At 37.6% G+C, this 24,636-nt stretch overlaps 1 protein-coding gene across 4 annotated transcripts in view; it reads left to right on the top strand.

Annotated features, from left to right (window-relative positions):
• The window catches only part of ATF2 (activating transcription factor 2), a 45,726-nt gene extending 21,736 nt beyond the window's left edge, over window positions 1-23,990 (top strand). For 3 of the 4 annotated variants that reach the window (XM_075711436.1, XM_075711434.1, XM_075711437.1), the window contains 4 exons: window positions 2,728-2,877; window positions 4,908-5,114; window positions 10,947-11,052; window positions 21,229-23,990. In XM_075711436.1, coding sequence (XP_075567551.1) covers window positions 2,728-2,877; window positions 4,908-5,114; window positions 10,947-11,052; window positions 21,229-21,455 — 690 coding nt within the window. In that variant the 3' untranslated portion in view covers window positions 21,456-23,990. Of the gene's footprint in view, window positions 1-2,727; window positions 2,878-4,907; window positions 5,115-10,946; window positions 11,053-13,581; window positions 13,668-21,228 lie in introns of all 4 variants that reach the window. The other variant, XM_075711435.1, reaches the window with a different exon arrangement.
• The last annotated feature ends 646 nt before the right edge of the window (window positions 23,991-24,636 follow it).

The following is a 24,636-nucleotide window of genomic DNA, read 5'->3' as shown; positions in this document are numbered from 1 at the left end:
GAATTTGCATATTCAGACACTTGAGTTAGATGAGAGGTAATAATTACTAGATTTTGTGGCAGTGGAAGAGGAGTATCAATATGGTAAGTTGCTATGTCTTGGTTGAGTAATTTTTGAGACAGTAACTTTTAAAAACCTCCTAGTAGAATGGCTTGAAATAAGAGCGCATACCCTTTAAAACCTCAGCAGAAGTTAAAATAGACACATTGTAACTAATTTGCTACAGCTAATTTGTCCTGTCACTACTACTGTCTTGATTTTGACTCCTGAAAGTTTGTTACTTCCTGCTAAACATCAAGTTATGATTAAAAAAAAATTCTGAAGTAATTCCGGTAATAAATTAAAATACATTGTGAAAAATCAGATGTTAATAACTTATGGGAAGGATATTGGATAAAATTGTCATATTAACATTAAATACTTGCTTTAAAAAACAGTTTTGCAGAGTGATTTGGAAGTGATGTGTTTCCCTGGTGGTCCTTGTGGAAGCTCAGAAAATTTTACCATTTAATGACCCAGATTAGTTAGAATTAAAGGGGGGTGGTGTGGAAATTATCTTATCAACCTTTCAATTGTTGTAATTAGATCATAGAGTTTGCTTTTAGTAATTTTTGTTAGGAAACACTGAGGTCTTTCTGCACTTGTTTAGCTGGAGACAGGGATTTTTTGGTTAGCTTGTTTTTCCCAGGTGAATTAGGAAGGTACAAGTTGATTCTTGAGTTTGTTTTAATGCTGTAAAGAAAGAGTTAAAACAACTACTGAAGGGCTTAGGATTTTCAGAGTACTGTACGTATACTAAGAATTATAGACATATTATCTTAAAAATTTTTGTCATCCTGCCCTAATGCCTGCAGCTACCCTAAATTCTTGTTGTTAGAGCTGAGCACTGGGGAATTTACTGTAAATTTGTCTTGTGTACTTTTCTGAAAGCACCTTTTATTCCAGGAAACTTACAAAGTTGATACAAAAATGAGGTGTGGAACAGGACTAAGTTAACACTGAATTTTTATGTACACTTTAACAGTCCCTATCTGGGGTAACATGCTGTTACATTCAGTCTAGAGCAGTCACTATGGAAGAGACTTACTACAGAAGTCACTGGCCAAATATTCCATAAGAGCAAGCCAGCAGAGGCATGTTGGAGTTTTCTCAGTTCTCTTTGTAGTCCTCAGATGGGATATCTACTGGTGGTGGTTAGATGCTACAGCCAACTGTATGGATTTGATAGTTGATGTAACTTGCCATATTGCAGACCTGAAGATTTTTTGGAGTTCTGAGAGAGGTAATCTGCAATCTGTTGTTCTAGTTGTAAAATAGGATCCAGGAAAGCCTGTCATCATGCAAGGTAGGAGAGAGCTGTCCCCACATTCCAATGACTTAATTATTGAGAGACATTGGATACTACAGTTTACAGAGCATATCTACATACATAGGTGCAAAGTCTTCTATTTATTTTGAGCTGGCCAAATGCAGCCTAGCTCCAGCATTTTTAAGACATTCCATTAACATTAGCTCTTTTGCAATACTTTGTTCATATTCCAAAATATGATGATACAAGTTATCAGAATTTTCATAAACTGTCATGCATTAAGTCATTAATCTTTTCTTAAACGTGTATTAGATTCTTTAAAAATCCAGTGCTCAGTAGAAAAACATTCTTTAATACCATTTGTCTAGTAAGGTAAATTCTTAAGTAACACAGAAAATTTCATGATAAATAACACAATGTTAATGAAATTTTAAGAAAGCATCTGGAATTACAAGCTGTGTCTACTGAAAGTTAGTATGACCTTTTATCACTGAAGATTAAGAATTTGTTGTAAATAGAATATATTATCTGTTATAGTTTTAATAGATTCCACCAAAAGTTGAGCAGAATAAGTTTCAAAAGGTAGTCAATCAAATGCTTTAAAATACTCTATCAAGTTGTCAGTAACTCTTGAATGTGTTATATACAGATGAAATTTGAAGTTACTGTTTTTTATAGTGACTGTGTGCAATAAAGGAAGAACTTGAAACATTTTAGGAAATTTTTAATGTAAAATAGCATGCCATAACAGTTACCTTGCATATTTCTATATAAATAAAGGCTAATCTTTACATACAACCTGAAGCTTGTTATTGTTTTGTGCATTACTGAGATATTTCAGCAAAGGCCTTGGCTGCTATATAATAATTACTCATAGGAAGGATTGTAGAGGTATTTGTAAAGACCATGAAAAAGTAAAGTCATAACAAACTTTTAAAATGAATAGAGAATGCCAGAATTTTTAAAATGGAAAGAAGTTTGTGTTCTGTTTTCACCTGTTTTCCCTCACGTGTAGTTGCTTTCTTTCTGATCTGTGCCTTGTGTAATACCAGTGTCAGCAACTGTTCATGGCCTTCCGGTCATCTCTTTGTGGGCACAGTTCATCACAAAGGAGCCTTTCGGTTTACTGCTCCATACAGCTTACCATCCTTCTCTTTCTGAGATCCTATGTAAAGCCTCGTTGCTATTGTCATGCTTGCAAGAAATTGTCACCTATTAGTAGGTATATGCCTAGATCACTGTTGAAAGCTTATAAAAAGAAACAGCTAATTGAGAGCTGGAGCTCCTGTTTCTAAAATGGAAGTAACTACTGAGATAAATCATTAATAACTCCTCAAGTTAGCATGACAGAATATTTCCTTTTTCTTTTTCCATCTTTTTTTTTTTTCTTTTTTTTTTTTTTTTTTTCCTGCTTGCAGAGATTGAAAGCAGCCTTGACCCAGCAGCACCCTCAGGTAACAAATGGAGATACTGCCAAGGGACATCCAAGTGGGTTGGTTAGGACTCAGTCAGAGGAACCACGACCACAATCACTACAACAACCTGCAACTTCAACAACTGAAACACCGGTATGACAACAGAGTGGACATGTACTTTCAGCCCCCTTTACTGTTATGCAAGAAAAAAAAAAAATCTTTTCTTTACTCTTGATTTGTGAAATAGAGGTTAATGTGAGCTACAGACTCCCTTTGTAGTAAATAGCTCTGTAGCAGTAAAATGTTTATAGTTCTTACGTGTTCTTAAATGCTTCTAAAATGTATTATCCAAGATGAAATAAGTATTACCTACCTGCTCAAATTTAGCACTAAGTCCTCCTGATTACTGGAGTGCGTTAACAGGAAATTCTGTGGTAACTGAAAATTGTACAACTGGTTAATATGTATTTGAAAAAAATAAGTTGTTTTAATTTTTATTTCTATTGCATGTTTAATATTCTAGATCATAAACACTTGAAAATTTTTTTTAACTGCATCAGGTATCATGCTTACCTTAATTTGCTTGAAGGGCCTCTACTGGGCTGCCACAAGAAGAGTCTCAGCTGTGTGATTAAGTGTACTGTGTAATCCCAGGTGCTGAAAGGGGGCCTCTGAGTTTAGGAATGGTGTGCTGTCCCTTTGGGATGGTAGATGAGAACAGGAGAATAAAGGACTCTTGAGTCAGACTGGAAGCGGGAGTGACGCTGGAGGAAAGAGATGCTTCCATGGGTGCATCCTGGAGGATTGCTGCTGTTCTACTTCAAAAAAACTTGTTGGAATGTGTTTTCAAAATGCTTTTAAAAATCTCATAAGAGTATTTTCAGAATTCATAGCATAATACCAACTTTATAAAAGCTACATCCTTGGCCCAGAACCAGAAGGACCTGCATCTGCAGTGAAAGCTGTCAGATTCTGAGACTGGCCAGTGAAATCAAATAATGTATCAAACCAAATATGTTCGGAGCGAAAAGAGGAAAAAAGTTACCCATTATAAAATGATCTCCTCCTTAAGGCTGCTGTTCTCCCATACTACCTTAAGTTTTTTAAAAGAATATTTTCATAATACAACATAGCAGGATTTTCAAGATGAAAGGCTTGCTGTTTGGTTATTTTGTGGTTACTTTATAATTAGGATTTAAAAAAAATTGCAAGTGTTTCATTCCTAAAAGGCTGATTTGAGTACCCAGGGTTTTTTTATTATTAGCTATCCAGAATTTATGCCAAATCGATATGCCAACTGATACGTGTTTGCAGTCTTTAATTGAACAATAAAACTTTCTTACTGTGCCAGACTGAATGTGTAGGTGCACCGGTGAATATGTCGTGGAGACAGTTATAGTCTGTCTGTCCTATTACTTCAAAGGATCTTTGCCTAGGGTCTGTAAACAGCTATGAAAGGAGTATAATGTATAATTTAAAATATTGAAATATTTTGATCCTGTCATAATATGTGGGTGGATATAAGGGAAATCGGTATGCAGTGGTGGGGAAACGCGTCAACAAGTAGGAAATTGCTATCTGGAGTCAGGGATCAGTGAGTGTCAGCACTGACAGCATTTGTCAAACAGCTTGTATATGTTGGGTGTAAACAATTGTGTAGTATTTCAGTTGTGACTAGGTTTGTGGGAAGGGTTGAAAGCAGAAAATTTATTTCCTGCTAAATGTAACTTTTAAAAGCTACTTTGGGTGAAAGAGGTTTCTTTTAAAGTTTACCTTTTGTAAATACTTGTGTCACCAGAATTGGTAAAAGAATGTCTGAGAGTCCATCTAAAGAAGTATTGCTTCCAGGGTTTATTCAGTTGCCAAATGTAAATGTCACATGAATTTAACTCTTTGAAGTGAGTGGCTTCTTTTAGTGCAATTTTAAACCAAAGCTAGAGCCATGATTAGATGTTACATATTAATGTAACATGGTAAGGAGTGTAAATACAGTAAAATATTTTAAAACATAGCTGTAGAGTTAAATGATATAGCTTTCCACAAAAGAGGTGTGTATAACCTGAATGTATTCAGAAATGTTGTGAATACCCTTCTCAAGATGTGACATGTACTTACACTAGTGCTGTAGCTTAAGTCATTAATAGTATTATACTGATAACTTTAAGACTTTTTACTGTTTTCAGGCATCACCAGCTCAGCCTACACCACAAACGCCAAATACAGGTGGTCGGCGAAGAAGAGCTGCCAATGAAGACCCTGATGAGAAAAGAAGGAAGTTCCTGGAGCGAAACCGGGCTGCTGCTTCTAGGTGCCGACAGAAACGGAAAGTCTGGGTGCAGTCATTGGAGAAAAAAGCCGAGGACCTGAGCTCACTAAATGGGCAGTTACAGGTATACTTTTTATTTCAAGTAAAAATGTATACGTTTTTTGATTCTTAAGACAGTGGTCCTGGATCAATGGAACTTAAACTTTGCATGAAATCTGAAATAGAAATGGTTTTGTAACTGGTGGCTCAGGTCAGAATTGAAAATTCAGCATTAATTACATATACAAGTAAAATAACAATATAAGAGAAAGCTCAGATTTCAAGATGTGTAAGCTTTAGGATTGTGCCCTTTTGTCCTTTGTCCATTTTAAATAACTTTCAGACTGTGATACTAAACAAGGATGACAAGATACATTGGAGTAAAGTCTCATTAGCAAAGTAGTAGCCTTACCTTAAAAACATCTCGCTCTTAATAATTTGTATCACAGCCTGAGTTATTTAAATAAGATTTGGTTTGATTTCCTTTGGTTCTTTTTAACTTCACTTTTTTTCCTTTAAAGTGAATGTAGTGCTCGTGAAAGGTGCCAGATTGACATCACTGGAAACTGAAGGCCTCTTTTGTCCACAGAACAGGTACAGCACAGGCAGTGGCAGTGCAAATTTCACCACGCTGCCCTCCCAGTGTGCATAAATCCTATAGTGAGGGAAGTATACTGTAAGAGGGTAGTCTAGTGTATGTTGCCAGTCGTTTTTCCACCTCATCTGAGGTCGTCAGTTGTTGGAAAGTTGTCATGTGGGCACACTTCTCCCCCTGTAGAACAATCCATGACCCTTTTGTTTAAACTGCTATTAAATGTTAAAGCATACTTTTTTAATGTTTTCCAGCAGCACATGAGGATTGGCATAAAGTAGTGCTTCAAAATAAAAGGTCTCAAAGCTTTATTTTGAGAATTACAGAAAGCAAAAATTATGTAATTTCCGAAATGAAGCATTCATTTAGAAAATGCAATAGAAAGTATTTTGATATTTTAAAGTTTCACTTCTTGGTCTTTCATCAGAGCTGTTCACTGAGTCAAATTCACAGATTTTGTCCTTCTTATTAAAACTCCTTTTTCATGCTGTTTGATAAAGAAAATGTCCCAGCTTGACCAACAGAGAAGCAGGACATGTTGAGATTACTTTTTGTCATGTAATCAAAATTACAGTGTATCAGTCATCGTCGTGTTCATGTCTGTAAAAATACTCGGCATTCCAGACTGTAAAATGTAAGAAATTCCTACCTAAGCACACAACATGAAATAATTTCCTCTGTTCCAAGAGTCATGACACTGTGCACCAGCAATAGTTAAATTTCCTGCAAATATATAGTCTTCTCATACCTGTTCACAGTCTTTAGACACGTTCCTTTAATGCAGTCACAGTCCTCACTGTAAATCCATTGATTACAAAATGGTTTGTAGCACTATAGCTTAAATAATCTAAGAAACAAGTGAAGGTAGACCTACAGGAAGGAAAACAAGAACAAAAAAGATTGGCTGTATATCAGTTTTCTTAGTGAAAGTAATTTTTGGTATTATGTGAACTGCCTTTAACTTATACTAATTTTTATAACTGAAAATGATGTAAGTAACCATAACCAAAATTTTTCCAGATTTCCAAGAGTTAACTCGGTAATAGTGAATTCAAGAAAAAGAATTTTCTTACGCTCTGCCAAAAGCAAAACCGTTAACTGTGAAGAACAGAATGACTTGTAAAGAAAATTGAATGTCAGAGAAATAATTAAACTGTACTTTATGTGAAAACATTAATCAATCCTATATTTCCATAATAATTCTTCACTTGACAGGCTAACACAGCTGATCAGCATAGTGGGCAGTAATGACCCACGATTACTTACTTTAATAGTAAATTTAATAAGTTTGGAGTTTTGCCTTAGTACAGTTTTATAGAGTGAGTGTTAGGGTTTCGTAGTTCATATTTTGTTTAATATCTAAATGACCTGCTCAGCTGAATTTACCGAGATGTCACATTTCCAAAAGTAGGTTAATACCAAAATTACTACATTGCATTGCTTCACGTAACAATTCTGACTTCTTTCAACGCTGTTAGTAGCTTTCTTGTAATGTCTGTGTCAAAGCTTCTAATGTCAATGTGAAGGTTTTTAAGACTGGAACTCTCGAACTGTACATACAGATTTTGAAGAGGTTTACTTGATTTATGTATATTCTCCATAGTTTTCAGCTTTCTGTAGATTAACTCCTGCCTACTTTCTTCTTTTAAATGTTTTAATGTAACTTCCTTTTTAAGCATCATTTTTCAAATATTTGCTTAAGGGAAAATTTCCACCTATTATATCATGCCAGTAATATACTTGAGTTAGATTGGCTGTCTTTTATTATAGGCTTCGCTATGTAAGGTTTTTTTTCATGCTTCCAACCTTTTAAAGTTTATTTACTGTTTTATTTTTGTGGACTGTGTTTTCTACTAATATGTTGACTTGTTTATTGATCTTAAATTTTATATACCGCATTGTGTTGCCTCTGTGCCTTGCACAATACAGCAGGGTATGGTATGCTATGTAACGTGTTAAGGAAGTATTGACAGTGTGTCCCTAGTGGCCACTCATTTGCATTGCAGGATCAGATGCCAATGTTCATTGGTCTCGATTTGGTCCCTGTTGCTTTAATAATCTTAGAGGGCAAAGTATTAGAAGAATGGCCTGTCTTCCTCACGAGATCATTGTAGGTTTTAAAGGATCAGAATCAGCAGTTCATATTAGTGCTGCAGAAGCTGCTTTAGGAAAGCTAAATTATGAAAGAAATGCCGGTAAGTAAAGATCCTTATCCCTACAGGGCTATCTTGTTGAAGTGATCCAAAAAGAAACAGGAAGAGCGGTGTTTAACTTGGCTACAGACAATCCCCTATCCCCATAAATCACATCTACCTGTCTCTGATGATAGTTTTGGTAAATAATACCTCACAAACATTGTCCCATGCCTTGCTGAGTAAGGATTAGTCACCGGGTCCCACTATTACATTAAAAGTATTAAAAGATCCACATTTTGGATCCAGGGAGGAATAGGCAGATACAAAAGAGCATATTGTACACCGTGTGGTATACCCGCGTAAGAATACAGAAGGCAAAGTATCTTTTGAAAAATGGAGTGCAGGTAAAAATAGATATGCTTTCCTCCAGAAACCTGCTTTCTAATATTAGCACATTTTTGAAATGTGGGAATGTAAAAATTCTTCTACACAGCATGTGAGGTATATTTCATGCTTATTTAAAGAAATGTTGATGCCTATGCTTGACTTGATATCTCATTGCTGAGCAGGACCTTTCCAGTGTGAAAACTCGAAATAATCTTCCTTCATGCCAGTGGCTGAAGTGTTTATTCCATGTGTTTCTTCTTGTTGGCCTGTTTTCTGTGAAGACCACCACATGTTAATGTTATTTCAAATGAGATGGAAAGACTTGCTGTTGTCACATACATGATAAGAAAACTACAATGTGCATAGGAGCTGGTTCTAACAACCCCCTTTTATTACCAGTCAGAAGTGGTTCTTACTGGTAATATGTAAATGGCAACCATGGATTGCCTTTCTGTGACATTCCACATGTCCAGCAGACATACTCTATTCTGCTTTCAAGAATGATTTGTGTATCGCATATAGCAGTGTTGGCAGTGTTCATGTTATTAACAATGCTAGTATGTATTCAATGAGAATACCTCAACTTTTTTAGTATAGGAATGTTGTTCCATTTTTGTCAAATCTGCTTTAATGGAAGATAATATATTTGCTTTTTCTATTTCTGTTAGCAAAAGTCTTAGTATTTATAATACAACTGACATTAACCTATAAACTTACTTTTCAAAAATTTTTCATAAATGTTACTTTTACTTACACTGATAAACAGTGACTTCATACTTACATGTGCTGTTTGTGTATAAAATTCTTCCTTAAAATGCAGGAGGTGAAGGTAGAAAACTTCTGAAAACCTTTTCCCAATTTGATCACTTATTTTGCCAGTATTCCTTTAAATTAACAGAAGTACATTTCATGTTCTTGGACATTGCTGCTTCTGTGGATTATCAAGAAGTGTCTCAAAACTACATCAGCACTTTCTTTTTTTTCCCCCCAACTATGTCAGTTCTGTGCAGCTGCCTGCTTGGCATCCAGATTTGTGGCTCCTCAGTAAATAACATGGTGAACTAAGAGGAGACTGAGAGCTGGAGGCAGAATTAGTGTGATTGCTTAACAGCCCAAGATTTCAGGGCATGTAATGCCAGCTGGTAGAGATTTTGTGGGGGTTTTGGTTGGGTTTTTTTCATTACAGCCTTTTTTTTGTTTGCAGTCACATTTTTCTTTCATTAGAAACGTCCATGAAGTCAGATTTTGGCTTTGCTTCAGCTCTTGTTTTTGTTTTAAATATAAAGTTTCTAAAAGGGATATTTGGCACAATAAAATGACTGAATAGAAGAGTAGTCCTTAATAGTTTAAGAGGATTTTGCAAGTATAAAGGCTTGAAATTTTTTGTCTCTTAAATGGAGAGAGGACACAGAGGAGCTTTTCTTTTAAAAATCTAGTATTTTAGTTAACAGTATTTATAAACTATGTTACTTAGTGTAATTAAACCTAATAAATTCGGGGTTTAAAAATTGTTTTCCTTATTTTAGAATCCTTTTACAATTCATCTCTTCTCTGACTGCATTGCCTTACTTCTAGCTTGCAAGTAACAAGATTAACTTTCTTGTGGTTTTTTTTCCCCCCACATAATTTTATTTGCAATCCAATTTTCCTGTGATTGTTTTTTCTTTAACTTGCTCTCAAATGCATAAACATACACATTTACCAAACAGTTGCGTCATGTGTGTGGTATATTATGCTAATGTGCCAAGGTTCTTATAGTTTAAGTATCTTCAAGTATCAATGGAAAGGTTGTATATTTAAAAGATATTAACCCATGAAAAGCATATATCGTGGCAAGATACAGGTATCGCAAAGCATTACAGATAACTCGATTCTGTAGTTATAGAAACATTTTTCTACTATTTTAAGTGAAAATTGATCTATCAAAATGCCATATTGTTCTCAATTTGGATTGTCACATATACTGCACTTATGTAGTGCTTCTCATCTGTAGATATCAAACTGCTTTACAGAGAAGGTAAGTATCACTGTCCTCCATTTTACAAATGGGGAAATTGAAGCACAAAGAAGTTAGATGACCTTGCTGAAGGTCACCCAATAATGGAAAGGCACAGCCTGGAAATGAACCCAGTCGCTAGATTCTGCAAGTGCTGTCTCCTAGATTACACTCCAGTTTAGTAACATAAGCTGACACTTCAGGATTTTGTCATTATTATCAATTATTCCTTCATACAGCACATTTATATATGGTTGCCAAAGAGAAAATTAATATGGAAATCAACAGACATTTACTAAACTATTTACCATTACGTGAGATTTTCTTTTTCAATGTCCAAGTACAAATATAGTCACCAAAAATCATTCTGCATTGCCTGATTTTTTTTTTTTTTTTTTTTAATGTTGGCTGTGGCATCTGTTAAAATGTGGGTAGTTAAATGTAGGTTTACTCTGATTAGAATTCATCACAAAACCTTGCAGAAGAGTCTTACAGTAGCTGGATCATGTGAATGAGACTATATGTAGGCTCTGCATCTGCAAACTGGAAAACATAGGTTGTATTTTCCAAAAAAAGCATTTCCTAGTTTAAGAAAATCATAAAATAAAGTTAGCCAAGTTTCAGCTAATATTTACATATTCTGAGATAAAAGAAATGTACATATTTTTGCAATATATACTAAATGGAAACTTCTTGTATTTTATCTACCCCTAAATGAACAACTGAAAATGCTATAAAACTTAATACTTACCTTCAAAATGTGTGTAGTTTGAACCTGGTAAAGTACATAACTTTCTTCTCCTTTAGAATGAAGTCACCCTGCTGAGAAATGAAGTGGCACAGCTGAAACAGCTTCTTCTGGCTCATAAAGATTGCCCTGTAACCGCCATGCAGAAGAAATCTGGCTATCATAGTGAGTAATGTTCCATTACCTATAGCCTTAGGCTGCATCAATGAAATACTGCCAAAGTGAACTGAATGAACATTAAAATTGAGAAGTGCAGTTCTAAAATTACATTAAAGATTTAAAAAAAAAAAATCTCAAAGGTTATTGGAAGACAGGAGTGAATATGTGATATTTAGAAACACATTTTTAAGTCTGTTCAGTTGAAGTGTTGCATAACGTTAAAGGTATTATGTTGGTTTAATAAATGCATATGATAATTAGCATTTAAAGACTATCAGTTATTACACCTGCTTTGGAAAATGTAATTAAAGTATTAAGAGCACATGATAAACCATTTTTTATACTTTATCTTAGCCTAGTACAGTGAAAGGTCCTTGTGGGTTTTTTCCTTCATCATAATGAGATTTCAGTAGAGGTAATACAACAGCTGTCCTCATTTACCATAACATCCAGGATCAGTCAAGCCGTTAAAATAATCAGATGCAGGTTCATGGCTCTTACTGTACAATGTCTTCTAGATTGTTTTGATTTCCACATTAAGTAACTACTTTTCTATAAACAGGGTATTTTAAAAAGCAGTTCTAGTACTGAAGGGAATACTGAGAGTTTCAGCAGCATTTTTTCTCTACTACATATTTTTACTTAAAGGTGCTCATCTGATTTTCATCCTTCCAGCACTTTAAAGGTTAATTATGCTTTCCTGACTTGTAACTTCATTTTTGGATGTGATACACAGTGCCAGAACCAGCTGCTGCTGCTGTAGAATAAATGGCCAATTTTGTCCATTGTACACAAATTTGTTACAAATAACTGAGCTGGGAATGCATTAGGCAACATTCATAATATATAACCCACAGCTTTCGTTTTTATGATTTAGTGATATTTCAGGATATTTGTAAATGTGAAGATTGTTTCTGCCATATGTAGCCACTTCATTTTAATTTGCCGGTGTCAGTAATTCAGGAGAATAAAGGAACATTTTGTATTGCATGCAAACAGATCCTCAGGTGCTTGCGATAAAACTTAATGGCCACCATCTTTACTTGTAGTCATTGTAAGCAATTTCATCAGAATGGGCAATATTTTTTAATTTAAAAGATTCAGGAGATTTAGCAACTCTGTATTGCCATATATATTTAGAATACTGATTTTGTCAGTTTTGAGCTTATAAATCTTGGTCCTTTGATCTCCAGTCATTTTGACAAGACAGAAAATAGCATCTTGGAGTAAATTGGAACAGTATAGAAATATGTTTGGGATTTATATTAACAATGATTGCTGCAGGGATGAGGCCATTATGGCTCCCATCTGACAGAACAACATAATTTCATACGGAAGCTACTAGGGGATAACATTATGCATGCAAGGTTTTTCGAAAAACCAAAAAAAAAATGTAGGTTTCTTGAATTTTGATGTTTTGAGGATGTGTGTTCCTGAATTGGCCTGAAAAAATATTTAAACATAAATCTTAAACTGGTAAGCCAATTACATGCTAAGGATTTCTTTGTTGAAGAATTAATGAACGACCTGTTTAGTAATGCTTATTTTCTGCCCTCAGAAAAGGACTATAAGGTTCCTAATTTACTAAAGAATGAAAAATGAGTAAGAACTAATACTAGTAAGTGGAAAAAGCCTACATTTTAGAAAAAAATAAAACAATAGTAAGCAAGGAGATTGGAAGTATAGCTCACCTAGTTTCTTGAAAGTCAAAGTTCAGCATGAATGATAGTTGCAATACCATCCCTCTGAAAGGATTTTTTCACATTATCTCTGTGTGAATATTGGTAGGAGAGCATGTTGGCCAAGTTACTTACCTGCAGTATAATTTGAGAGGAAAAAATGCTTTCAGCTAGTAAGTTCAAGAAAATGGTGTTCATAGAAAGTATTTTTAAATAAACATATTATGTTCATCAAGTAATCTAAGTTGAATTGCTTCAAAAACGTATTGGGGTGGTTTAACAGTCTGTGGAAGAAATTGAAGACACCAGATTACAGAGCTCCTGCAGTGCTGAATATTGTGCACTGCCTGAGACAGTGCTATTTTATACCTTGCAGACCGTGTTTCAACAGCTAAGTCCACTATTTAATGGGGTTTCATGTATGATGCATTTAAATAGGCACAAATAATCTGTTGCTTTTCAGGGTATTTTTGGAACACGCTTCTATCTTTTAAGATCTTTTGGATTTCCCGGGCACATTTTTGACTTGGGCTAAGTGAAAAGCATGATGCTACAGATACTACTTTCTTCTTCTAAGGTTGTTCTTGGCATCGTATTTTCCTTATTTAAAAAGTCTTGTTGCCTGCTTCAAAAGAGGGTGTCATCAGGGCAGAGAAACAAGAAAAATGGTTATTGCACTTTGAGGCAGTATGGATGAATTTCTGTTGCAGTGTTTGAGTTTTCAACCAGTTTAAACTTTTTTATTTCCCAAAGAAGGATGCTGTGGGTTCTGAATGCATCTTTAAACATTGGGGGAAGGGGGGAAGTGCCGTGTATAGGAGAAATCTAAATGCTGTTAATTTATTTTTCATTTTAGCTCTTCTATACCAGATTATTTCTAAAAGCCTTCTGCAATACTCCTATATTTTCTCAAGCTTTTTCTGGACTTGGAGCAGGAAAAAGGTGAAAACTTATGAGAACAAAATGTGTTGTGAAAAGTAGAGTTGTCAAAAAAAAAAGGGGGGTGTTCTAGGTATTTTTCATATTTTTCAAAAGAGCATCGTGATATTCAAGAGCACTTGTACAAAACTGAATATAAGGGAAGATAAATAGACACTGCCATGTAGGTGGTATTAAATGGGTGTTTTTGTCATCTTTCTCTAGTTAGTTTTAAAGAAATGGTAGAAGGTGACTAACCAGTTTCAGACCTTGAATAATTTGAATCACTGAAACCACTATGTTCCTACAGCCTGTTCTGGACAGACGCAGTTCTTCAGTGACTGCAGGGGGTGTTCACAAAGGCCATCTCACTGGAAGTGAGCATTTCCCTATAGTCCATGGATGGCCTGATGAGAATTATCATGAGGCTTCCTTTCTAGTGATTATCAGGGGACCAAAAGGAGTTCTGGATCATATGTCAATGCTTGCATACTCATTCCCGTTTTGGTGGGGTTTTTTCTTCTGAAGACTGAAGTCCCTCTTTGTTTGCTTACCTTACTGAAAGCTATTGGTAAGCAATGCTAAGAAGCAAATAATAACAGTGTTTGATGATTCTAAAAGGTTACTTTTTAGTACATCCTCAAAAGTCTCCTCTGTGCTTTGTTTGCTATTTTTAAATCTTTTCTATAGCTCAGTATAGCCCACGTTGTGTTCCATTACCAAAATGGCTTGCTCCTTCTCATGACGCAGCCTGTGTAGGAACTATGTAGCCTTCAGGAAGGTTCATGAGATGTAGGTCTGTAAATTGCCAGCCTTCTAATGTAAAGCACACATTAACTTCTGTTGATTCATTTCTAATTTGGACTGTGCATTTTCCTTGGTTTGAGGCAAAGCTGGGGGAGCCATTAAAAACCTAAAATGCCTAGGCTTTTTTCTACATTGTTGGCTGCATTATGATTCTGGCATGTATCACTTGCACTCTTGAAACCACAGTCCTGTGCCTGGCAATTCTCTGGTCAACTAAGAAAAAAGAAGAAAATCTGTAGGAATTTAAATATGACTTTCCTGTGTTCTTCTGAAAGCCTTTGTTCTTTATTCCCAGTCTTCAGGCTTAAGAAAACAAGTCACCTTTGTAATGAGGTGACTTTAAGTATCTTCTATATTCATCGAGTAGATTTTCTTGTTTGGTTTTAATTCTTCAAATGGAGTTCTGTATTCTGGTTTTGGCCACTATTCCTGTAAAGTTAGGGCTACGTAAGGAAGGGTTTTGAAGGAAATCTAACTAGCTGTTCTTTAGGGTGGCACCTCATTTCTAAATATTACTTTGTAGTTATTGCATGGATTTACACTTCCAGTCAAATTTACTACCATAAACTAGTGTTAGGTCTGTATCTTACATAATCACCTGTCTGCTGTAAGCTCCCCCCGCTCTAGCCCCTAGCATCTGAAAATGCCTGAATTACGTGCGTTTGTCTCTTCAGCACAGTATGTTTGTTCATCTGATCAATGGTATGAAAACTTCTATTGTACATTGGTGATCATAAATATTCTCATAACTGTTTCTTCCATTGCATATATGGTCTTCCTGAGCCCATCAAAATCAGAAAATCAAGCCTTTGTCATGTTCTTTACCACTGTGATATTATTACAGACATTTCTTTTGAGTTAACAACATATATGTTAAGGGATACAGAACAATGGAAGACCTTCCTTCTCTGGCTGAAAGATAATGATCTAGAATCATAGAGTGCTTTGGGTTGGAAGGGACCTTTAGAGATCATCCAGCCCACACACACACACACTCACCCCCCGCAGTGAGCAGGGACATCTTTAACTAGATCAGGTTGCTCAGAGCCCCATCCAACCTGACCTTGAATGTTTCTAGGGATGGGGACGCCACTACCTCTTTGGGCAACCTGTTCCAGTGCTTCACCTCCCTCATTGTAAAAAATTTCTTCCTTATATCCAGTCTAAATCTATTCTTTTTTAGCTTAAAACCATTACTTCTTGTCCTGTCACAACAGGCCTTGCTGAAAAGATTGTCCCCATCCTTTCTGTGGGCCCCCTTTAAGTACTGAAAGGCTGCAATAAGGTCTCCCCGTAGCCTGCTCTTCTCCAGGCTGAAAAACCCCAACTCGCTCAGCCTGTCCTCGTAGGAGAGGTGCTCCAGCCCTCAGAACATTTTTGTAGCCCTCCTCTAGGACCTGCTCCAACACTCCCATGTCCTTCTTGTGCTGAGGGCTCCAGAGCTGGACACAGTACTCCAGGCGAGGCCTCACCAAAGCAGAGTAGAGGGGCAGAATCACCTCCCTCGACCTGCTGGTCACGCTTCTTTTGATGCAGCCCAGGATACAGTTGGCTTTCTGGGCTGTGGACGCAAATTGTTGGTTCATGTCCAGCTTTTCATCCCCCAGTACCCCCAAGTCCTTCTCTGCAGGGCTGCTCTCAATCCCTTCATCCCCCAGCCTGTATTGATATCGGGGGTTGCCCCATCCCAGGTGCAGGACTTTGCACTTGGCCTTGTTGAACCTCATGAGGTTCACACAGGCTTACCCCTCCAGCTTGTCCGGGTCCCTTTGGATGACATCTCATCCTTTTGCCATGTCAGCTGCACCACTCAGCTTGGTGTCGTCTGCAAACTTGCTGAGGGTGCACTCGATCCCACTGTCTATGTCATTGATGAAGATATTAAACAGCACTGGTCCCAGTATGGACCCCTGAGGGACCACACTTGTCACCAGTCTCCATGTGGACATCAAGCTGTTGACCATGACCCTCTGGATGTGACCATCCAACCAATTCTTTATCCACCAAAGAGTCCACCCATCAAATCCGTATCTCCCCAATTTAGAGAGAAGGATGTTGTGGGGGACTGTGTCAAAGGCTTTACAGAAGTCCAAATAGATGACATCCATTGCTTTTCCCTTGTCCACTGATGCAGTCACTCCTTCACAGAAAGCCACTAGGTTGGTCAGGTGGGACATGCCCTTGGTGAATCCATGCTGGCTGTCTCAAATCACCTCCCTGTCCTCCATGTGCTTGAGCATAGCTTCTAGGAGGATCTGCTCCATGATCTTCCCAGGCTCAGAGGTGAGGCTGACAGGTCAGTAGTTCCCAGGGTCCTCCTTTCTTCCCTTTTTAAAAATGGGCACAACGTTTCCCTTCTTCCAGTCACCAGGGACTTCACCTGACTGCCATGACTGTTCAAATATCATGGAGAGTGGCTTGGCAACTATATCAGCCAATTCCCTCAGGACTCTGGGATGCATCTCATCAGGCCCCATAGACTTGTGTACATTCAGGTTCCTCAGGTGGTCTCGAACCTGATCTTCCCTTACAGTGGGAGGGGCTTTACCCCCCTGGTCCCCTATCTTGCGGTCCGTCGACTCGGAAGGGGTGAGGAGAGAGGTTGCTGGTGAAGACTGAGGCAAAGAAGTTGTTGAGTACCTCAGCCTTCTCCTCGTCTGTTGATACTAGGTCACCATTCTTGTTCATCAGGGGGGTGTGCTTTCTTTAACCTTGCTTTTCTGGTTGACATACCTGTAGAAGCCCCTCTGGTTATTCTTTACATCCCTTGCCAAATTCAACTCCAGCTGCGCCTTGGCCTTCCTGACCCCCTCCCTACACAACTGGGCAGCTTCTGTGTACTCTTCCCACGACACCTGTTCCTGCTTCCACTGCCTGTGCAGTTCCCTTTTGCTCTTTAGTTTGACCAGCATGTCTTGACTCAGCCATGCTGGTCTCTTCCCTTCCTTGCCTCATTTCTTACGCTTGCGGACTGATAGCTCTTGTGCTTTATGGAAGGTGTCCTTAAAGATCTGCCAGCTCTGTTCCATTCCCGTGTCCCTGAGGACCATTTCCCAGGGGGTGTTTCTGACTAACTCCCTGAAGAGCTGGAATTTTGCTTTCCTAAAATTTAGGGTCCTGACTATACTCCTCGCTTTTCCCATATCCCTGAGGAGTGGTAACTCCACCAATGTGTGATCACTGCAGCCCAGGCTGCCTCCAGTCTTGACATCACCAATGAGCTCGCTCACACTGGTGACCGTCAGGTCCAGTATTGCATCCCCTTAGGTAGGGGTGTCTATCACCTGGCTTAGGAAGTTGTCCTCAATGCATTCTAGGAATCTCCTGGATTGCCTACAGCTTGCTGTGTTGCTTTTTCAGCAAAAAGGGGTGGTCGTTGGGGTGGTTGAAGTCCCCCAGTAGGATGAGAGTCTGCAAGCACGAAGCCTTCCGGAGCTGGAGGAAGAAGGCTTTGTCAGTAGGCTCCCCTTGATGAGGTGGCCTGTAGTAGACACCAGCCACAAGGTTCCCTTTGTCGCCTCTGTCTCTGATTCTTACCCATAAACTTTTGACCTGCTCATGGCTATTCTTCAGGGACAGCTCTTCACACTGTATCAATTCCTTTATGTAGAGGGCAACGCCTCTGCCCCTCCTTCCTTGCCTGTCCCTTCTGAACAGCCTGTAGCCATCCATAGCCACATTCCAGTCATGGGATTCGTCCCACCAAGTTTCAGTTATGGCAATCAGGTCATAGCTTTCTAGCAGCACAGTAGCTTCCAACTTGTCCTGTTTGTTCCCCATGCTGTGTGCGTTCATGTAGAGGCATTTCATCTGGGCTGTTGGCTGTGCCACCTTCTTAGCAGAACATCCCTTGTTTCCCTTGAGGTGTTTCACAGAAGTTTCCTTGTTGGCTCCTCGGGAGCCCCCAGCTCATCTCCGCAAGACTTTGTGCTGCAGCGTCTCCAGCATGCCTCTGGGCAACAGGTTGAGGGCTCATAGTAGCACCTTGCCCCTCTAACCATTGTGTACCATCCCACAGCTTGTCACAGGCAAGCCCGATATGTTCCCCCTCCCCCTTCACATCTAGTTTAAAGCCCTGTCAATGAGCCCCACAAGCTCCTGAGCAAAGAACCCTCTTTCCCCTTTGAGAAAGGTGGCTCCCATTTGACGCCAGCAAGCCTGGTGCTGTGTAGGCCATCCCATTGTCAAAAAACCCAAAGTTGCGACGGTGGCACCAGCCACGGAGCCATGTATTAAGAGATTGGGTCTGCCTGTTCCTTCCAGCGGCACCGCCCACAACTGGAAGGAGGAAGGAGAAAATAACCTGTGCCCCAGATTCCCTCACTAACCGTTCCAAGGCCCTGAAGTCTCTTCCAATCACTCTTGGGCTATGTATTGCAACTTCCTCACCACCCACGTGGAAGAGCAGTAATGGGTAGTAGTAGTCCGAGGGCTGTACCAGGCTGGGAAGTCTCCTAGTGGTCTGCTTTACTTCCTCTCTGTCTCTGGCTTGTAGCATTTAAAACTAACCCTTTTTCTTGAGGATAAGGAGGATTTGGCCAACAAGGAAATCGGGGATCAGCAAAAGAAGCATAATAGGAATACTGAGATTCGTAGGAGAATAACAGCTCTGAAGAGGAGGAGCAGGTGTTACAGCAGGGAGACTATTCGATACATGTTGTCCCACTTGCTGCCATTTCATTGTGTCTGAGGGGAAGAATATGCTACTCTCATAATTAGTAATTCAGTATTTTTCAGGAAGTGGCACTAGAGTTTCTGTTTTTAACAAAGTTTGCATGTTTTCCTTACTTATTTTTACATGAGGTCTTGTAGGTCTTGATAGAGGTGTAGGAAAGATGAAATCCTGTTGAGTAGTGTTAACTGAATTGGCACTCATTCATGTTCTTTCTCTTCTTGAATGGGCAAATCCTACTAAGGATCACAAACATCTTTCAGAAGTATTTTAATTTGCTGTATACAGTTACCATGTAACCTTAGGATATGTGGTAACTGTCAGCAAACCTAGCTCAATATCATCTGTCTGTATCTCCTTTAATGCCTGAAAGATCTGTTTTTTAAAAAATGCAGTATTTGTAAAATAGTTGGCCTCATGGATAAGAACATTATGATACTTTCAAACAATTATGTCCATGCTCTTGTGGTAGAAGTAGAAGAGAAATTGCTACCTTGTTCATGTAGACAGTATTTCTTGTAAAGAAATAATAGCAGTTTTGCTTGCTTAGCCATCCTTTTTGACCCTGCCACTCTTTTCCAGAAGCAATCGATAATAGAACTGTTGTTTTCAGGCTTTGAAGACAAGTGTGTTCTTAGTATGCGTGGGGTTGCTCAAAGACCTTTATGTTTGGGACTTGACTTGCTAATTTAGTGAATTTTCTTACCCATAGCTAGTATGTCATATAAACATCAGTACATCATAAACCACTTCATCATCGTTTGTTCATGTGTAGTGTTCCTTTTAGTTGCTGCTATTAGCCTGATTTTCTATGGAAACAAGGCTATGATACCACAGTGGTGTTCATCTTCTAGTTTTAGTGTCATCCTTTCCCATCCCTTCGCTTTCCCTGGGTAACTTTCGAATTTGTAGGCAAATCTGAACGGGATTGCAAAAACAAGTCTAGAGAAAATCAAGCTTTGTTCCATTGCTGTGTCACAGGCAGCTTCTGTTCATGCTTCTTCTGGCTATTATTGTGTGTGTCTTTCTGTATTGTTATGTTATACAACAGTCAGTAGTGTTTTAAAAGGGACTTCCAGTATTCCATCGGTATACTGGGTTTAAGTCAGTGTATAAAACTATTGTGAAAAATAGTTTAAAACAAAGTAGCACAAAGTGATACAAAGAAGTTATCATTAAATTTGGTGTTCATACTTTTAATTTTGAGGGGAAAACAGTAGGCTTATTTTCTTTTTTGGTCCTTTAGTCTTTAACTCAGCTTTTTGCTTGATAGTGCATAATACCTGGGCTAACCTTTGCAACTCTGGAAAAAAAGGACGATTTTAGCACGACTAGGATGTCTGTGCAAGAAAGACATTTTAAATGATGCTCATTTGTAAATTCTAGTTTTGCACAATAAGAATTATATTTTAATCTGTTTACCCTTTGTCATGAGAAAAAATGATGCAACTGTGTGGCTAATTCACTTCAGTTTTGTGGAGAACACCTGAAGTATTGTTGAAGATATTTTTTAAATCAGTTTTAACAATTTTAAATCTGAGAGGCATTTGTATACTAAAGAAGTTACTGAACTTCACTGTGTTAAAAGAATGTGGGTTGAAAACTTGTGAAAGTACTGTCCAATTAATATAGCGCTGTAAATAATTTTTTCAGATATATTCATGATCACAAGTATTAATTACTGAACATAGAATTATTCTTGTTTGATTACTAAGCAAACGTAGTAAATTGCATATGTTAAAAATCTAAAGCCAATTCATATAGCACCAAGGGATCTGGTAGCACTTTTAAGTTATAAATATTGTGTATTGACATGAGCGTTCATCATTAGAATTAGGCGTGGTACCCCCAGCTGATTTACTAGGCGGGAAATCAGACGATTTTAATCGTGACTTTGAATATGTTCTTGTTTCCTCAACATTCCATACTGCAGTCCATATTTTTTGCTTACAAAGTAGTATTTTCTTTAAAAAGTGAAAATAAGATTGTTTTGCAATTTGTGCTGTGTTACACCATGAGTTTTAATTATTTAGGGGATGCTTGCTGTTACCTGGCACATGGTAGCGTGCATTCCGGGTGAAAAAAAAATTAATTTTTCTTCTTCAGCTGCAGATAAAGATGACAGTTCGGAAGACATATCAGTGCCAAGCAGTCCACACACGGAAGCTATTCAGCACAGTTCTGTCAGCACTTCCAATGGCGTAAGCTCAACTTCCAAGGCCGAAGCGGTGGCCACCTCCGTTCTCACCCAGATGGCGGACCAGAGCACAGAGCCGGTGCTTTCCCAGATTGTCATGGCGCCTCCCTCCCAGTCACAGCCTTCAGGAAGTTGATTAAAAACTTGCGTTGCATCAGTTTCTTAGACATACATTTGTGACTTTAAAGGGAAATCGACAAAAGACCAGTCTCCATCTAGGAGAAATTGTAGCTTAAAATTATTCCTTTTTAAAAATCCAACTTAAATTTGGCTTTAACGATTGGCAGGTGAAGATGAGACAGAACACCAGTTCTAGTCTCTTTGCAAAAGACTTCTTTTTTTCTTAAGTATTAGTTTTACTAGTTATTTTTTGTGCTTAATGTGTAAAGTGTGTGTACAGTACAATGTGGTTTATTTCATTTTTAATTTGGTATTATTTCAACAAACATTGGGGTGAATTACTAAAGGTCATCCCCAAGACTGTGATAGTAATATTATGTGACATTTTTATACCAAAGTTCTGCATAGTCCCTATTGACTTTGTAACATTAGCAAGGTCATAAAGCACTAGGCAAGAGAAAGACAGTAACAGTAAATTTGCTTTTAGTCTTTTTGCCTTTTTGTTGTTTTGCACATTATGAGAGGAAGAACATTGGGAGAAAAACATTTGGGTTGGTTTACATATAGCATTTTGGTTGGCTTTTTACCTTGTTGGGGTTTTTAATTTGTTTAATAGGGCCAGTACAGTATATGAGATACAGTACTCTTATGCACATACTTATCCTAGATGAGGATCATTACTAAACAGATTTGAGTTTTTTTAATTTTAAATTGATGTCAGGTGGTGGTTTTTTCCCCGCCAACACTTTCATTCTGGGGGGAGGAGAGCTTTATTTCTCCAGTCAGAATAGATATCTATAACTACCCTTTGTTGCTAGGCTGAAACCAGTAAGCATATTGTAAAATACAGGGTTATCAAATATGGAATATTTAGTATTCCAGAGTAGGTTGATATTTTGTGGTTTTTTGAGTCGCAGACTAAGGAGTTTACTTATGGTTTTGGATGCCAGAAAAGCCTAAAATCCTTCTTCAGACAACTCAAGACTTTTTTTTGTCATTGTCTTGTATTTGCAAGCTAACTTGTACTTAATTCTTGTGTAAGCACTGTCATCTTTTAGTAGCAAAAATTTTGATACCTTTCTTGTGGAAAAAAAAAAAAAAAATCAGTATCTACCGTATCTTGGAAACAATGTAATTATAATGTGGTGTGTGTGGTGTGTGCGTGAGAATGGTTCAGTAGTTAATGCCAGCAGTCTTTTGCTTGAATGTTTAAAGATGCCTTCAATGTGATGCTGGCTGATAGGTGATTGCAGTTTTAAAATGTTATTTACTGTGCGAACTCGGATAACTAACATTCCATGATGTAGTTTGTTTCTGATGAGATGATTGTAGGTACACTTTTTCTCATTATCCAATCATCTGTAGGATACTGAGTTTTTTAAATGTGCCATTATCTATTTTGATTCTGTACTCATGTTCAAAATACAGTACAATATTTTACAATAGATTAAGTTGTTTAAAAAAAGTAGATGTGTGCTTTCAGGTCGGAAAACTTTGTATAATAGCAAAAACAGATGCATAGTAGCAACTGGCAGTAAAGCAGGATTCCATTATGTATATAACAAAGATTTAATGCATTTATAATGGGTTGTGTAGTTCATTTGCTCTTCCTTCTCCACACTATACTATGTGTTTTTAAGTGTCAGTGCCATCAAGTTTCTATTTGATTCAGTTTTAAATCTAAAATTGTAATTGATCCACAGGAAAATCATAATTTCTACAATATATATACAACCATACTATAATGAAAACTGGACAAAGAAGTATCTAAGTCATATATGTATCATTGCAGGGCTTTAAGCATGAAAATAATAGGGATTCTAAATATTTTGTATTTTAAAACTAAGAAAGTTGAGTTGATAACCTCATGCGTTTAAAAGTCTTACTTTCCCAATTTCAAGATAAAAAGCTGTAACAGTTATTGAACATTTCCAGGGTGGTAAAATACAATGCACCTCTTGTGAGAAGGAAATTAATTGCAAAGGCACAAAATGTGAATTCTGCAAGAAAGCTATACAGTCACTTTTCATTGTAGTTTTGGTGGACTAGATAAGGCCTCATTGATTATGCTATAATTTGCTCTCCTAAACACAAAGGCTTTTAAATCATATTTATATAAGTGGAGTTTTTTTATAACAAAACTGTCGCGCTTGTAAAATAAGTCTACATAAGTGTATAGGAGACGTGTAAACAGTGAATGAATTTAACAGTGGGGCTGGAAAAAGAACCATTAAAATCCGTGTTCAGCAAATAGAGAAAAGTTATTTGTCGTACTACCATGGATTCCGTTTTGAGATGTATGTCACACTACTTCTGTACTTAGCATTTTGGGTCTTTACATTTGACATGTTTCACAAACTGTACTGTTTTCTTTTATGTGCAGTTTGCATGAGTAAATCATCAAAGAGAATAAAATCTATCTTTAAGTTATGTTCCTATTTTAATGAAATTATAATTGTTCTAAAAGGCAGCGCTGTCTTCAGACTTATTTCTTCACCCTTGCAATTATCAGCATTTTTCTGGAAGTCATTACTGTAATGTCAAAGTTAATGTTATGTAAATAAGAACACATGTTTCCCTAGAAAATAAGCCAAATTCCAGTGCTCTGCAGCTGAGTTCCAGCAGCTTCTGAGGAATCAGCCTTGTATCGTTAGTTCCAGGAGCCCAAGGTAATCTGCAGATAAAGGAGTTCATAAACACAGCTTGGTGATCCCAGATGTTGCTCAGCCATTTTTGGTTGCTGTGAGTTCCACAGAAAAGCGTTGTGTGTAATCAGAATTTCCAGCTAACTTTAAGATATTTTAATATACGTGAAGCTAGGAAATAACAGCTATAGTCAGATGAACTAGTCACAATTTTGTTGTGAAAGGTTGAGAAAAGATCATGCCCTCCTGTTTGACTTTTAGAATATTAAAAATGGTTTGGGCTTATTTATGAATGTTGGAAACATGATATATGGCATGGCACATCCTGTTACATCATTGTTTGAAAAGCTCTCGACAGAACTCTGATACAGAGGCTTTGGAGGGGTAAAGAAAAAGTAAAGTTGCTGTGTACTTGCATTTATTGCATGTGTTGAGCACACATGGAATTAAAGGAAATTAAATTTAAACTGCACACAACTTTGAGCCCGATATGAGAATAATGCCCAAGGCCTCTGTTGCTTCATTGTGTTATTTTTCTGACTATACGAGCTA

The sequence above is a fragment of the Pelecanus crispus genome, chromosome 5, assembly GCF_030463565.1.
Source record: "Pelecanus crispus isolate bPelCri1 chromosome 5, bPelCri1.pri, whole genome shotgun sequence".
Classification (NCBI taxonomy): Eukaryota; Metazoa; Chordata; class Aves; order Pelecaniformes; family Pelecanidae; genus Pelecanus; species Pelecanus crispus.
This window is presented reverse-complemented; position numbering and strand designations above follow the sequence as displayed.